Source organism: Naumovozyma castellii, chromosome 3, assembly GCF_000237345.1.
Source record: "Naumovozyma castellii chromosome 3, complete genome".
Lineage (NCBI taxonomy): Eukaryota > Fungi > Ascomycota > Saccharomycetes > Saccharomycetales > Saccharomycetaceae > Naumovozyma > Naumovozyma castellii.
Genome location: NC_016493.1, coordinates 1014978 through 1029307, shown reverse-complemented (window position 1 = coordinate 1029307; position 14330 = coordinate 1014978). Strand labels below are relative to the sequence as shown.

The 14330-nt window shown below is 39.3% G+C and overlaps 11 protein-coding genes and 1 non-coding gene across 12 annotated transcripts; 6 read left to right on the top strand and 6 right to left on the bottom strand.

The window, feature by feature from the left end:
- Nucleotides 1-1028: 1028 nt before the first annotated feature.
- MND2 (Mnd2p) lies at nucleotides 1029-1778 on the top strand (the record flags this gene model as incomplete). The annotated part of the gene is made up of 1 exon (XM_003675813.1): nucleotides 1029-1778. One exon carries the CDS (start codon nucleotides 1029-1031, stop codon nucleotides 1776-1778), a length of 750 nt encoding a protein of 249 aa, XP_003675861.1.
- Nucleotides 1779-1827: 49 nt separating this feature from the next.
- On the bottom strand, nucleotides 1828-2973 carry YVH1 (tyrosine protein phosphatase YVH1; the record flags this gene model as incomplete). Its single annotated transcript, XM_003675812.1, has 1 exon — nucleotides 1828-2973. The coding sequence occupies one exon, from the start codon at nucleotides 2971-2973 to the stop codon at nucleotides 1828-1830; it is 1146 nt and encodes a 381-aa protein (XP_003675860.1).
- Nucleotides 2974-3143: 170 nt separating this feature from the next.
- On the top strand, nucleotides 3144-3215 carry NCAS0Ctrna2P. Its single transcript has one exon. It is a non-coding gene; the product is annotated as a tRNA-Pro (tRNA).
- A 298-nt stretch (nucleotides 3216-3513) lies between these two features.
- On the top strand, nucleotides 3514-4944 carry CIT2 (citrate (Si)-synthase CIT2; the record flags this gene model as incomplete). The annotated part of the gene is made up of 1 exon (XM_003675811.1): nucleotides 3514-4944. The coding sequence occupies one exon, from the start codon at nucleotides 3514-3516 to the stop codon at nucleotides 4942-4944; it is 1431 nt and encodes a 476-aa protein (XP_003675859.1).
- Nucleotides 4945-5410: 466 nt separating this feature from the next.
- YCP4 (flavodoxin-like fold family protein) lies at nucleotides 5411-6190 on the top strand (the record flags this gene model as incomplete). Its single annotated transcript, XM_003675810.1, has 1 exon — nucleotides 5411-6190. One exon carries the CDS (start codon nucleotides 5411-5413, stop codon nucleotides 6188-6190), a length of 780 nt encoding a protein of 259 aa, XP_003675858.1.
- Nucleotides 6191-6367: 177 nt separating this feature from the next.
- On the bottom strand, nucleotides 6368-6931 carry MRPL32 (mitochondrial 54S ribosomal protein bL32m; the record flags this gene model as incomplete). The annotated part of the gene is made up of 1 exon (XM_003675809.1): nucleotides 6368-6931. The coding sequence occupies one exon, from the start codon at nucleotides 6929-6931 to the stop codon at nucleotides 6368-6370; it is 564 nt and encodes a 187-aa protein (XP_003675857.1).
- A 258-nt stretch (nucleotides 6932-7189) lies between these two features.
- On the bottom strand, nucleotides 7190-8434 carry NCAS0C05020 (uncharacterized protein; the record flags this gene model as incomplete). Its single annotated transcript, XM_003675808.1, has 1 exon — nucleotides 7190-8434. The coding sequence occupies one exon, from the start codon at nucleotides 8432-8434 to the stop codon at nucleotides 7190-7192; it is 1245 nt and encodes a 414-aa protein (XP_003675856.1).
- Nucleotides 8435-8877: 443 nt separating this feature from the next.
- RER1 (protein retrieval receptor) lies at nucleotides 8878-9393 on the bottom strand (the record flags this gene model as incomplete). Its single annotated transcript, XM_003675807.1, has 1 exon — nucleotides 8878-9393. One exon carries the CDS (start codon nucleotides 9391-9393, stop codon nucleotides 8878-8880), a length of 516 nt encoding a protein of 171 aa, XP_003675855.1.
- A 224-nt stretch (nucleotides 9394-9617) lies between these two features.
- Nucleotides 9618-10433, top strand: NCAS0C05000 (uncharacterized protein; the record flags this gene model as incomplete). The annotated part of the gene is made up of 1 exon (XM_003675806.1): nucleotides 9618-10433. The coding sequence occupies one exon, from the start codon at nucleotides 9618-9620 to the stop codon at nucleotides 10431-10433; it is 816 nt and encodes a 271-aa protein (XP_003675854.1).
- A 78-nt stretch (nucleotides 10434-10511) lies between these two features.
- Nucleotides 10512-12014, bottom strand: PGS1 (CDP-diacylglycerol--glycerol-3-phosphate 3-phosphatidyltransferase; the record flags this gene model as incomplete). Its single annotated transcript, XM_003675805.1, has 1 exon — nucleotides 10512-12014. The coding sequence occupies one exon, from the start codon at nucleotides 12012-12014 to the stop codon at nucleotides 10512-10514; it is 1503 nt and encodes a 500-aa protein (XP_003675853.1).
- A 255-nt stretch (nucleotides 12015-12269) lies between these two features.
- MPD2 (protein disulfide isomerase MPD2) lies at nucleotides 12270-13163 on the bottom strand (the record flags this gene model as incomplete). Its single annotated transcript, XM_003675804.1, has 1 exon — nucleotides 12270-13163. The coding sequence occupies one exon, from the start codon at nucleotides 13161-13163 to the stop codon at nucleotides 12270-12272; it is 894 nt and encodes a 297-aa protein (XP_003675852.1).
- Nucleotides 13164-13241: 78 nt separating this feature from the next.
- On the top strand, nucleotides 13242-14270 carry YFH7 (Yfh7p; the record flags this gene model as incomplete). Its single annotated transcript, XM_003675803.1, has 1 exon — nucleotides 13242-14270. The coding sequence occupies one exon, from the start codon at nucleotides 13242-13244 to the stop codon at nucleotides 14268-14270; it is 1029 nt and encodes a 342-aa protein (XP_003675851.1).
- Between the last annotated feature and the right edge of the window lie 60 nt (nucleotides 14271-14330).

Below are 14330 nucleotides of genomic sequence, written 5' to 3'. Positions count from 1 at the left end.
GAAACATATCCAGTTCTTGAATATGATCCTGTGACAGGTTTAGTGAATGCTACAGTGCCAACAGGAAGCTATATTATTGATATAGGTAAAGGTCTAGATCCAGAGAATGTTGCTGCAAATATTTGTTTCCCAACACCGGGGCTTACATTTCCTTGCATTAACGTTAAGGTGGATACCGGAACCCCATTAAATTGCCAAATAGATATTGACCTAGACCAATCAGCTAGTAAGCTCTGTCCTGTGTAAAGTGCCTTGCCTTCACCGTTAACCACCGAAGCATCGTATGATTACAATAGTATAACCAAAATAGTTTCCTGTGAAACAACATTGGCTTTCGACTGTGTTACCAACCACTATAAATACCAAAGAGTATTTTATTCCATCATTCACTTTGCCCTCCCCATACACTACAACTTCAGTTAATGGTGGCAGAACATATACTAAAGTAGTGAGTTATTTTACTACAACAGGGTATCTTCCAAACTTACCTGAACTGACGAATCTTCCAGAGGTGGGAACCACTACGTCAACTTTTTCATTTTCGATCCCACCACCATACACTAGCACATTGACAGAGGATGATATGACTGTATCGGAGATTATTTCGTATTATTCCACAACGGGCAGTGACGGTAAACCTGCCACGGGGACCACAACTAGTACCCTTACTGCAACGAGCTACTTTACAACCACGGTGACTGATTATCTGATGGGTACCACTCATATCACGAGGGATCATACTTCAGAGGGGACCTGGGCCAGTTCAACGACCTATTCCACGGCAATCGAGACGTATATTATTAGGACTGCTCCTACTGGAACAGGAGTTGAGACTTTGTCTACGATCAGTAACTAACATATATAATTTGTAGTAAATAAATAAATAAGATAGCCGCCGAGAATTAAAAAAAAAATGGCTGTTTCTTATCCGGGTGATGCGGAATTCGGGATATTAAAATTTCCAGAATGGATAAAAACTGAATAAAAAGTGTCAACATAGAGACAAGTGCAACACGATAAAGGGAGTGATGGAGAACGATCAAATATTTGGTATATTGTTTAATCCAATGGAGATGTCCCATACGACTTCATTCCATGAACTACCGTTATTTCAAGAAGTGGAAGAAAACATAAGGAAGGGCAGTAATAGTAATAGTAATAATGGGAGAAGTATACGACCTATTATTGGATGGCAGGATCAGAAGAGTGGGAAGAATAAGAAGAGGTTTCGTCGGGGAGAGGATAATTTTTATTATCCTAGTTTGGATTCGTATAATGTTTTCAATGTGAAGCCATATTATTGTCGAGGTGGTCAAATGGACCCGTTCCGTATGCGATTAGATCAACAGAGACATGCGTTTAAGGGTATTAGACATTTGGGTGAGAATTTCTTTCGACCCATTGGTGTTTATAAGACTGTGAATGAGATGAAGTTGGATCAAGAGAGGAAAAGTGCAAGTTCTCATCATGATACGAATAATATTAGTTCGACGAGTGTAACGAACCCGTTAGTGGCGTTGAGTATTATGAGTGCTGGCACGGGGAATGGTGCGACGCAGGATACGGGTTCGTATGATATTAATATTGAGAACGAGAACGAGAACGAGAATGAGAACGAAAATGGAGGATCTGTGAGTGAGAATATGCTTATACTTGATGGTATTGTCGAGGGCAATGAAGAAAGTGAAGAAGAAGAAGAACAAGAGGAGGATTACGATGAAGATGCGGAAGATTGTATCGTGGTTGATCCTATGGGACGTCTCGATACGGGAGAGTAGAAATGAAAAAATATATTTATTATAGATAGTAGTACATACGTATGTACGATTAATGATTTGGTTTAAATTGGACCATATTGGGCAAAGCTCTTTGATTCAAGGGGAACTGATCAACTTTATTACTTTGCAAATGAATAGCAGGGATGACCCATTTCCCACAAGAGCATCTAGAACCCTTCCAATTATAGCCACCAACTTTACTATTACAACCAGGGCAAGAAAATTTGCCCTCCAATTCTTGTTTGCCCCTCAATTCCTCCTTCATCCAATTCAATGGTTCCACGAAGAAATGAGAACATTGAGATTGTGATTCTTGAATGTCAATAATTCTATGAGACCCTGCGGCTCTTCTAATGAAATGTCCCTCTGTGGACTCCTTACTTGGTGGATCATGTGGGATGAAGGATGTAGACAATGCCAATTGTGTTCTACACTTCTTACATCTCACGGTGGTCACCTGGCTCAATTGCTCTTCACTCATCCTAGACAAATCCTTCACTTCATCCTCGGACTTCTTGAAAATGGCATCATCATGCAAGATGTGGTCCCCGGTGGGGTCCAATTTGATCGAGTTGGTCAATTTCCAGGTCTTGTACAATTGATTTTCCGGATCGACGTACTGGCCGCCCATCTGTTCAAAAATGGCTAATTGTTCCAAGAAATTGACATTGGGTTCCACATTACTTTTCCGTCTCTTACAGGCATACAGGGCCTGTTTCAAAGAAAGACCGAATCTATACATGAGGTAAGCGATGACGAAGGTGGTGGAACGTGAGACCCCAGCGTGACAATGCACATAGACGGCGGACCCTGCGGCCTGTTTGATCTTCTTGAAGTTCACTTCACGAGGGTCGTAGTTGGGTTGGTTCGGGAAGAGGGCCCCGTCGATGAAGCTGTTTGTCTCGTTGATGTATTGCAGGATGTCGGTGGTGTCGTCGTCATCGATCGGGATGTTCTTGAGGGTGTACCCCTTGCGGACGAGGTACTCTGGGATGATTTGGAATTTGATGACTGAGAGGATGTGGGTGATTTGGAATTGAACCTGGAGTGGGGTGTGGTCTATGATGGGTTGGATGCCGCCCAGGTAGATACCCCCGAGGATCCTTGTGACGTTGGGGTCCTGGACGATGGGTTTAGCTGGGGGAGCGGGGGGTGCTGGGGTGGTCGTCTCGACAGGTTTAGTAGCAGCAGACATGTGTGGTTGTGTTGTTCGAGGGAAGAGATGCAATGCTATGCTATGCTAAGCGATGAGATGAGATGAGATGGAAAATTTGTACCCAGCGAAGTAGCGATTATTTTTCACGGTGAGAAATCCGGGCCCGCTGGTGGTGGGAGGATCCCCGTAGCAAGAAACGCAGAAAAGCAGGGCTTGTGGTCTAGAGGTATGATTCTCGCTTAGGGTGCGGGAGGTCCCGGGTTCGATTCCCGGCAAGCCCCATTTGTTTTTTTGATTTTGATTTCCAGCTGGCAAACAAGAAAGCCGAGCACGGCAATTCGTGACCTTACCGCATGACAACAGCCAATCAAGCACTCTCTCTCATATCCATATCCATATCCATCTCCAACAACAACAGCAACAGCAACCACCGAACCGCCGGATCGGTATCTCCCTCAATTGTTTGGCGGATTGTACATATATATATATATAAGGTTTGCAGTTTGTGGTTCCTCGACACATACCCACATTCAAGTCTTGCTCTCTCCCCTTAAAGAACAGCATCTACATCACCCGACAATGTCCGCAGTGCTATCCACACAAACTACAAGATCCATACTCTCAAACTCTGGTCGCAGAGCTGCCACCATCGCCCTCATCCACCGTCTCTACACCACCGCCTCCGCAGAACCCACCCTCAAGGAGACCTTCTCCCAACTCATCCCCTCCAAGATCGACGAAATCAAGCAGTTCAAGAAAGATCACGGCAAGACCGTCATCGGCAACGTCCTCCTCGAGCAAGCATACGGCGGGATGAGAGGTATCAAGGGAATAGTATGGGAAGGGTCCGTCCTGGACCCTGAAGAAGGTATCAAGTTCCGCGGTCTCACCATCCCAGAGATCCGTGATCAATTGCCAAAATTAGGGGATGAACCATTGCCCGAAGGTATCTTTTGGCTCCTATTGACTGGTGAAATTCCATCGAGGGCCCAAGTGGAACAATTGAGTGCGGATTTGGCCTCCAGGGCCGAATTACCGGAACATGTCGTGAACTTGTTGAATGGCTTGCCCAAACATTTACATCCAATGGCCCAATTCTCCATCGCGGTCAATGCCTTGGAATCGGAATCTAAGTTCGCTAAGGCTTACGCTCAGGGGGTCAACAAGAAGGAATATTGGAAGTATACTTTCGAGGATTCATTGGATTTGTTGGGGAAACTACCAACTATCGCTGCTACCATTTACAGAAACGTGTTTAAAGATGGGAAACTGGGTGCTTGGGACCCTCAGGCTGACTACGGGAAGAATTTGGCTACGTTGATGGGGTTCAAGAATAAGGATTTCATGGAATTGATGAGATTGTATTTGACCATCCATTCAGATCATGAAGGTGGGAATGTATCTGCTCATACCACCCATTTAGTCGGCTCAGCATTATCCTCTCCATATTTATCTTTGGCCGCTGGGTTGAACGGGTTGGCTGGTCCATTGCATGGTAGAGCTAATCAAGAAGTCTTGGAATGGTTATTCAAATTACGTGAAGAAGTTAAGGGAGATTATTCCAAGGAAACCATCGAGAAATATTTGTGGGATACTTTGAACTCCGGAAGAGTCGTCCCAGGGTACGGTCATGCCGTCTTGAGAAAGACAGATCCTCGTTACACTGCACAACGTGAATTCGCATTGAAACATTTCCCAGATTACGAACTATTTAAATTGGTCTCCTCCATTTATGAAGTGGCACCAAAAGTATTGACCAAACAGGGGAAGACTAAGAACCCATGGCCAAATGTCGATTCTCATTCAGGGGTCCTATTACAATACTACGGCTTGACTGAAGCTTCTTTCTACACGGTCCTATTCGGTGTCGCTAGAGCTTTCGGTGTCCTACCTCAATTGATCATCGATAGAGCCGTGGGTGCCCCAATCGAAAGACCAAAATCATTCTCCACTGAAAAATACAAAGAATTGGTTGCCAAGATTGAAAGTGGTGAAACAAAAGTTGTATAAAAAGAGTCGTCGTGTCACGTCACATTTGCACATATATTCTCAAATAATTAATTAGTTATGAACATATTTATTTTAACCAAAAACACGTGTTTTTGATAGGCTTAATAAGCCTCTCATTAGTCAAAAATTAATAATGCGCCGCCAATGAAATCGCACCAAACAGACGACACTAATCCACAACCCACCACCTCTTAGCAAACATTAATAATATCCCAGCACCATAACTTACTACCAACACAATCATCATATTTCCTCCCATTTACCACTATCGCCCACAAACAGACCCCGGTAATCCGCCGTGTATCGCTCGACCACAGAACCCCCCGCACAACGCACCGAGAAATTTCCTGGCTCAAAGGGGGGGAGCCAAGATATAAATACTTATATATGTATTTACCCATCTATACTTTCTCTTCCTTGGTAAAAAAACCCTCTCTCAAACAATCCATCAACTCAACTCAACTCAATGGTCAAAGTCGCTATCATCACATACTCCACATACGGTCACATTACCACCCTGGCAAAGGCAATCCAAAAGGGTGTCGAAGCCGCAGGTGGTAAGGCAGACCTCTACAGAGTAGAGGAAACCCTCTCCGAAGAAGCTCTATCCAACATGAACGCCCCCGACAAGCCAGACGACATCCCTGTCGCCACAGAACAAATAATGGGAGAATACGACGCTTTCCTATTCGGGGTCCCCACAAGATTCGGTACCTTGCCAGCTCAATGGTCCGCATTCTGGGATAAGACTGGGACCATGTGGGCCCAGGGAACATTGTACGGTAAAGTTGCCGGGTTCTTCGTTAGTACTGCCTCGTTTGGGGGTGGTCAAGAATCTACAGTGAGATCTTGTCTATCCTATTTGGCTCATCATGGGATTATTTACGTCCCATTGGGGTACAAGAATGCATTCGCTGAATTGGCTAACGTCGAAGAAGTCCATGGTGGGTCTCCTTGGGGGGCTGGGACTTTGGCTGGTGGTGATGGTTCTAGATCCGCTTCCGATTTGGAATTGAGAATTGCTGAAATTCAAGGTAAGACTTTCTATGAAACTGCAAAGAAATTCTTCCCAACTACTACTGCTGCTTCTGCTGCAACTAAGAAGACTGAAGCTACTAAGAAGGATGCCTCTGCAAAGAGATCCGTCTCTAAACCAGCTGCTAAGAAACCCGCTGCCGCCGCTGAGGAAAAGAAGACTGAAGAAAAGAAGGACGATGGCTTGATGTCTTGTTGTACCGTTATGTAAAAAAAAAAAAATGAAACTCTGAAAGGAATTGCTATTTTTTGTTTGTAATAAAATATGTATCCACGTATAGCTCTCTCCCTCTCTCTCTCTCCTTTTATATTCTATATATATAGTCAAATAATAATTATTTATTTTTTTATTATTCTTATTTACATGTATATATTTAATGTATTTCATTCATTTACGACTCTTCTCCGTGGGTAACGTCCTCATCTTACGATGTAAATAAGAATCCTTATCCCTCAATTTCTCCATATCTCTGGTAAGTTTCTTCCCAGGATATATAATCTTCTTATCTACATCAGATAACCCAATTTCCTGTTCAGGTTCCTTCCAAAGTGAATTCCTTTCCACACTCTGAGCCTTCCAAATTCTTCGAATACTATCAACACAATACATGCACAGCGTATTGGCCCTCTTATAATGACCACAAGAGGGACATTCATTCAAATGATGTACCATCTTTAATTGTTTACTGCCCGGCCCATATAATCTTTGTCTTTTCTTCTGATGCGACACTTTCTTCTTGGGAACAGCTTTCAATACCCCGGTATCTATCGTATTGCTCTCAGGTACATCCGTTGATGATGGACCATCTAGTAATTTCCTTCTTATCCATTCTTGAAGTGAACTTCCCGGAGTCGTCGTCGTCGCCTTTCTCGGTAGAAGTATAGAAAGCCCCCCTTCGAGACCAAGCAGAGTTCGTTTCCATATGAACGAGTGAAACAATTGTATACTCATCTTATTTTATATACAACTTCTCTCAAGGGTCCACTTTACCTTCTCCCTTTATTATTCCTTCCCTATAGATTCTAAATAGATTTCATGATCTTTAATATTATCGGACAAGAAAGAAAACTGAGAAATTGAAAGACCGGGTCATCATTACATTGTCTGCTACATAAACAAAACTAAACTAAACTAAACGATTAGATATACATATGCTTCTGGCGACCAAGTATGGGAAGAATATTAGTAAGTGCAATATGTTGCTGTTCTTCACGCCACTGGAACCAATTTCTTAGCACCTTTTGACTCTTCATCTAAACGTTCATGTTCGATTTCCTCCTCTTCCTCCAACGCTTCCTCTTCATCAGTCAACCCTTCATCCAAATCGGCAATAGGATACTTAAGAATACAGGCAAACCCAGCTAACCTATCCAGTTCTTCACCGGAGGTATGCAACGTACTAAATACAATAACTTTCCCGCCATTCATTTCCACATCATCAATTAAATCCAAATATCTTTCCCTCGTGGCAATGTTATCCGATCTCAACTTAGTATCAGCCACCAACAATGTTTCAATGGCTTCCAGTCTCGATGCCTTAAATATCTCCCTTTCTCCATACCATGCCTTATCATCTTCATCCTCTAAATGTTCCAAAAATTTATCCATAACCATGGCATTCTTGGAGAATTTGGTGTCTTCCAATTTCGATGCATATTCAGGATTCTTCAATACTTCAGAAATACCTTGTAAATAACCAGTGGAACAATGGGCCACAAAGAAAATCATTTGATTATCCAAAATCAATTTATTTTGCTCTTCCTCTGCATATTTAAGAACTTTCTCCATTAAAGTCTTGGCATAGAATCCAGGTGAACAGAGAATAATCATTTTCAATTCTTCAAAATCAAAATTCTTCTTCATAGCTTCATATGTAGCTTTGTAAAAACTCTCCACTTTATCATCAAATTTAACAATATCTGTGGCACTCTTCTTCTTCGGTAAGGTAAATTGAACCTTTTGCTTCATTATCGTAGATGAACTGGTCAATAAACAAACGTGAGAAATACCTTCTTGTAACACAACAGCTGCTGTATCGGATTTATTTTCCATTTCACATGCCTCTTTCAATAATTTTTCAGCATATTTATTAAAATGATGCTTATAGATAGTTAAAGGATGAGAATAAACAATACTAAAACTTAAAAACTTACCCAATGCAATGTCAATATTAGCCTTACCAGTTTCATCAATGACTGTAACACCTTTATATCTCAGGTATTCATCCTTCATATCGAATTCATTGGATAATATTTTCAATTTCAAAGTAACTAAATCTGTATTGTTCTTTTTAGCGTCTTCTCTCTTTGACGTGAATAATTTCTTAAAGATCACCTCGTCATCCTTATCAATAATTTGATAAATAGTAAACAAATCTTCCTTGTCCTCGGGAACTAATGTAATGACCGTTTGTGATTTCTCAGTGGGGCCCTTATTGATGCTCACAATTTTCATAGTGCTTATTTTCTATAATTTGTTACAGTTGATGCATGACAGGAAGAAATATGACTATAGAAAGAAATGACGATGAGGTAGTTACAAATCGAATACGCATGCTTATATATATATATAAAAATATATGTGTGTGTAGGTATATAGACACTTTTAGGTGGATTAATGCTATTATTCGTAATGGACACAACTTCCGTGCATCCTACACCCACTTTTAACTTTTAAAGTAGAACAGCTTAATAAGCCCAAACAAAATGTGTCAAGCACACACATACGTACGTACGTATGTCCGTAAGCAACCTGTGAACTATCAATGGAAAACCAGGGTGCCATTCATCCATCCTCTTTTGAATTGTCTTATTCGTTTTTTTTATTGTATTTTATTTTATTTTAATTTTTTTGAGCCAAGGTGAACAATGTCTATACAGGTTGTTTAAAGCAAACCTCTAAGCGGAAGAATTGTATCTCTTCTTACCAATATCTAATGGGATGTATCTATATTTGATCATGTGTTGGATCTGTTTCCTCATTGTCAAAACAAACAATAACAAGAAATACATTAGTAAAATGGGCCAAAACACTGGAATATCCACAATTCTAAATAAACTTAAAACCAGTGCGACTAACGTGGCTCTCGTGGAATTGTACCAAAACTTAAATTCAGGTAATCTTCTAATGAAAGGTTTGAAATCTTCAGCCCTTTCACCAGCTTCTAGTTCTTTGTTCTCTTCGTCTTGTTGTAAAGTCATATCGAATTTGGGAGTCAAGAACGCTAGAAATTGGTTCAATTGGAATAAACCCAACCCGTAGCACACCACGTACCAACCTTGAGAAAGTACGACTCTGAGGAAGAACGCAACGTTAAGAGCAACAAGAGCAATCCATCTCTCTTTCACGTGAGGAGTCACTTGATCCAAATAGAATTGGTAAAGTGTTTTCAATTCTTCTAGTTTCTGTAACATTTGTATATGTTCTTTGTCGATGAACTGGGGCACTACGCAACTTTAATTCAAAGCCTTGATGGAGAGGAAGAACTGAGTTGCAACGTTGTCAAATTTATGGTTTCGCGTTTTCGTTATTTTTTTCCAAAAATGAACTAGTGACATTTATTTGCTACTGTGAAGTCACTACGTAGTATAAGCCTCTGAATCGTAATAATCAAGTTTAAGAGGAGCTTTGTTGAATCATGCCTACTACTACTATCGTTCAACTAATATGTGGGCTAATATCTGCAGCTGCTATTCTTTACCAGAGAAGATATAATAAGATTCATAGGTCAATATACGGACTTTCCTATGACCTGTATACGTTTGATTTATTGGGACATCTCATATCCGTGTATTGTTCTCTTAATTATAAGTTTTCACCGCTAACAAGAACACAACTGTCGAACCGATTCCCATTGTTCTATCCCTTGGAAGATCCTAAAATACCGATTTCGTCATGGTTGGTATTGACACATCTCATAATTATTGCATCCGGAGTAAGTGTGTTTAGACAATTATTGGCATACCGGTCAACAAAACATATCTATCAAGGCATATCACTTACCGTTGTCATTTTATTGAGCATCTTCTCTCTATTGGCAGTATTCACATTCGCTTGTTCCTGTCTGAATTTTCCCAAAAATATGGGTAAATATGGAATATTTTATTTGGATCATATTAATTACCTTTGGTTGGCCGGAAATATCATGCTAACCTTCAAATTTGTACCGCAGATTTCATTAAATTGGATGGGTCTCTCAACAAGCGGTGTATCATCCAAATATGTCATACTAAATTTATTGAATAATCTCATCAGTATATTGGAATATCATGTATTCTCAAAAATTGTCCAAAGTGACTTGCAATGGTGGCAATACCCATTTAATTACAAGCCGATCTTTGTCTCATGGATTCAATTGGTTTCAATCATAATTATACTGTATCAAGCACAGTTCCTTTACGTTAGAAGTAACGTTTATTTACCTAAGGGTAAGGGATCATCATTACTTTTATAAAATTATACATTTATTTATTTACAATAACTTCATTAATGCATTACTATATTTATTCCCTTGAATGTTGACATCTTTTCCTCATAATCTCTTACCGAATATGCCAGTGGCCAATTTCACTTTCCAACTAACATGTCTGTCATCTTCGTTTTCAAAATCCTTCACTGTCACTTCCTCCGTATGACTCAGCAATTTATCTAACTCTCCCCTCATACTTCGCCTCAATTCATTATCGTCACTTAAAATGACACAATTAGATTCTAAATCTAAGGAATAAGACCTCCTTGTATAATTAGAAGAACCAATAACAGTACAATATGGAATTAGATCATCATTTAATAGCCATACCCCCTTAGCATGATACGACCACCCGTTGGCCTCAGTAACTATACCATTCTTCCATTCTCTTAATGTTATTCCCTGATTACTGGGAACAGATTTTAAAAATTTATATGAAAGATATGTGTATGCATCAGGTAACATTCCCGAGGGTCCCTTCGATTGGTAGAATCCATTAGCATGTGATGAAGCTGTGATCACCGTAGAATGATTTGTTGGAGTCGTTAACAACATTTGCTTCAAATCAGCATGAATATTGAAATACCCTGCCGTGAAAACCCAATTAATTGGATACTTCTTACTTTTTAATAATGTTAACATTGTGGGTTTCTCTGTTGATAAGTCAAAATGCTTGGGAAATAATGGTGTAAATTGAGATATTGGGTATACTACAGTTGGATATTCAGATTCATCCTTGGTTAATAACTGTGTGGTATCCTGACTGGGTGGTTCATGAAGAAATTTAGCTAATTTGGCACTAGTGTCTTGCAAAAACCTACGTTTGGTTAATAATGTAGGTTTTATTGTAAGGTTCGACTTGGGCCATAAAAGATTAAATTTCGAAGAATCTTGAGATGAATATTTCACTTGATAACTTATGCTACTGATTAATTGATGCAACTTAAAATAGTAATTGGCAAAAAATGGTGCCTTCTTGAAAAGGTAGTATCGATCTTGTCTGTTGGTGAAATAGTCATTCGATAAATTAGCTCCGGACATAAGCACATCATCATCAAATCCGTATATCTTCATATGTTGTAATCCGATACCTTCGTTAAACCGTCTTGGAATTAAAGACTTCTTCCACCCTATAAATTTCGGAGTCTTATAAACTCTACAATCTACACGATCACCAAAATTCTTGTCTAATTGAGCTAGTAAAGTAGCTGAACATAATGAGGGGCTCTCTCTTGTACCTCTAAGACCATCAATAAGAAAATAAACTTTCAATTTATCATTTCTCCTCATAGCTTCGGAAATGCATTGGATTAACTCATTTTCAGATTTCCCCAGATATAAAGAAGCAATAAATATTCTCCTTTCAGCAAGTGAAATCTTGGATTTTAATGTATTGTAGAAATTTGTTGGTGTATCCAGTATCTCGATCTGCCCCTCCTCGAAGAAGAACTTCGTCTTCAGGAGAGCCTTCAACTTTTGTTTGATGGTTTCAAAATGTGGTGATGAGTGGGTAGAGATCATGCGTGTTGGTTGATGTACAATGGCAGTTCTTATAACGGTTAACATATGCCTAATTCAAAGTTCATTCTATTGACTATTCTTTTTGGTCTACTTCTAATGTTGGTAGACTGATAAACCTTGTAAGATATTCTATAATATGTATACTTTATAAAAAAATAAGGGTTCGTGTTTGTTCATACTAAATACACCCTGACACCTCGTATATAAGCAACGTAACAAGATAGGGCTTCTCCTAAAGTTATAGAGAAACCATTATTATGTCTGTAATTCCATTTAATAAGCAGATGGGTTTCTAACGGTCTATAATTCATCATGATTAATATCGTCGACACGGGCTTCAATATTAGCTAATAATTCTAATTTGAATTCGACTAATTTTAAAGTAGACCCTTCATTCTTATTATTTCTCAAAATGTTTTCTAATTTGCTTCTTTCCTTGTTAATATAATTAGCGATATTGCCATAAACAGGTTCTCCTTTTATGTATTCTAGGATCCTTTGAGAGTATACCTTCCCATCTTTACATAATGAATCATCCTCGTGACATTGATAATCGTCATCTAAAACCAGGTCCACTTTATTAGCTAATTTATCTTTTCCTACAACCGTAGCAATAAAATTATGAATAGCTTCTGTATCTCTTCTCCCTTGATATCGTAATATTCTTTCTTGGCCTATCTTCGCATCAGGATTTTTCTTAGAAAATGCCCAATTATAAAATCCTAAGGGTATTCTTTTCCAAAATGGTTCTATCTCCGTATTCAATGGTTCCTCAACAACCGATAATCCATGTAGAGGTTTAACAAGTTCGATAATGGGGAAACCTGGCAAATCAGCACATAAAGTTGATCCAAATAATTCGCAATTAACATTCAGGAAATTCACCTTAAACCCATCCTCATCTACATGGTCTGCATAAAGGTTACTCACTTCTTCAAAAATTGGTTTCAATCTCTTACAATGGTGACACCATGATGTATAATATTTTACCACCGTGTATGAATCATTACGGTTGCACGTTTCATAGAATTGGGCTGGGGAGATCACGGTTTTGACGTTGGAAGTGGCTGCATTTGTATATGCCAGTAGTGTTAGGATGCCTGATATGCTGCTTAAAAAGTTGATCTTCATTATCTTTGTCTTTGTTTCCCTGAGTTTGTAATGAAAGTCCAGTGTCAAGGTGGTATAATTCATTAACTAGAGAAAATTGGAAAATTCAAATAGGGCAGCTTCTAGTTAGAAAACACCTCCAGTTAAGGGAAACACCACACAATGGTGGACATTAACCAATTGACTGACCAAGTATTACAGCTTCTTAAGGAGAAAATCCACTCGAATTATAGAATTGCTGTACTAATTGTGGGTCCACCAGGTTCAGGCAAATCCACTGTTGCTACTGAACTCTGTAAGAATCTCAATTCTCGGATGCAAACGTACCTTGAAAGGGCAGGTACAAAAAAGAGTTCTTTGGATTTGAAGCATTCGAGTGAGTCAATTGACCTGTTGGGTGATCTAACTGAAATCTCATCGGCTTTACGAGATGAGTTGAATAATGAAACAACTGGTGGAATCCTTGTCGATCTTGTGGAGAATAAAAGTTTCCGACCAGTAAAATGGACACATAATGATAAGACTGTTATTATTGGTAGAGGTGGACTTGCTAATTCAATTTCCATCTCTGAGAACGAAAACAATGCTTCTTCCCCTGTGGAGATTGCTCAGGTGGTTCCTATGGATGGGTTCCATTTATCAAGGAGATGTCTTGACAAATTCCAGGATCCTATATGGGCCCATAAAAGAAGAGGATCACCAGATACATTTGATAGTAATAACTTTTTGGAATTATGCAAAGTTATCTCCAAGACATGTATGATTAAACCACCTCAGACATCTGAAAAGGAGCTCATGGAAATAATAGCGGATACATTTATAGATAACGTACCAAGTATTTCTATACCTGGGTTTGATCATGCTAAGAAAGATCCTGATGTTGGATCGTATTGTATTTCAAGTTTTAATCGAATCATTATCTTGGAAGGACTGTATTTATTGTATGATACGGAAAATTGGTCACATATTTATCCCATCTTTGAGAATACAGATGCGGTGGTTGCACTTAATATTGACATTGATGAGGCTGTCATTGAGGACAGAGTTGCCAAGAGGCATCTTCAATCTGGACTAGTCGAAACTTTAGAAGAAGGAAGAGCTAAATTTGAAAGTAATGATCTCTTAAACGCACGTTCAATAAGAGAGCATTCAATAGATTCCGACAGTATCATTCAAATAAGAAATGATTAATTATGTACATGAATTCATAGAATAGATAAAGTAATGAGGTATATGATGGAAAAACATGCC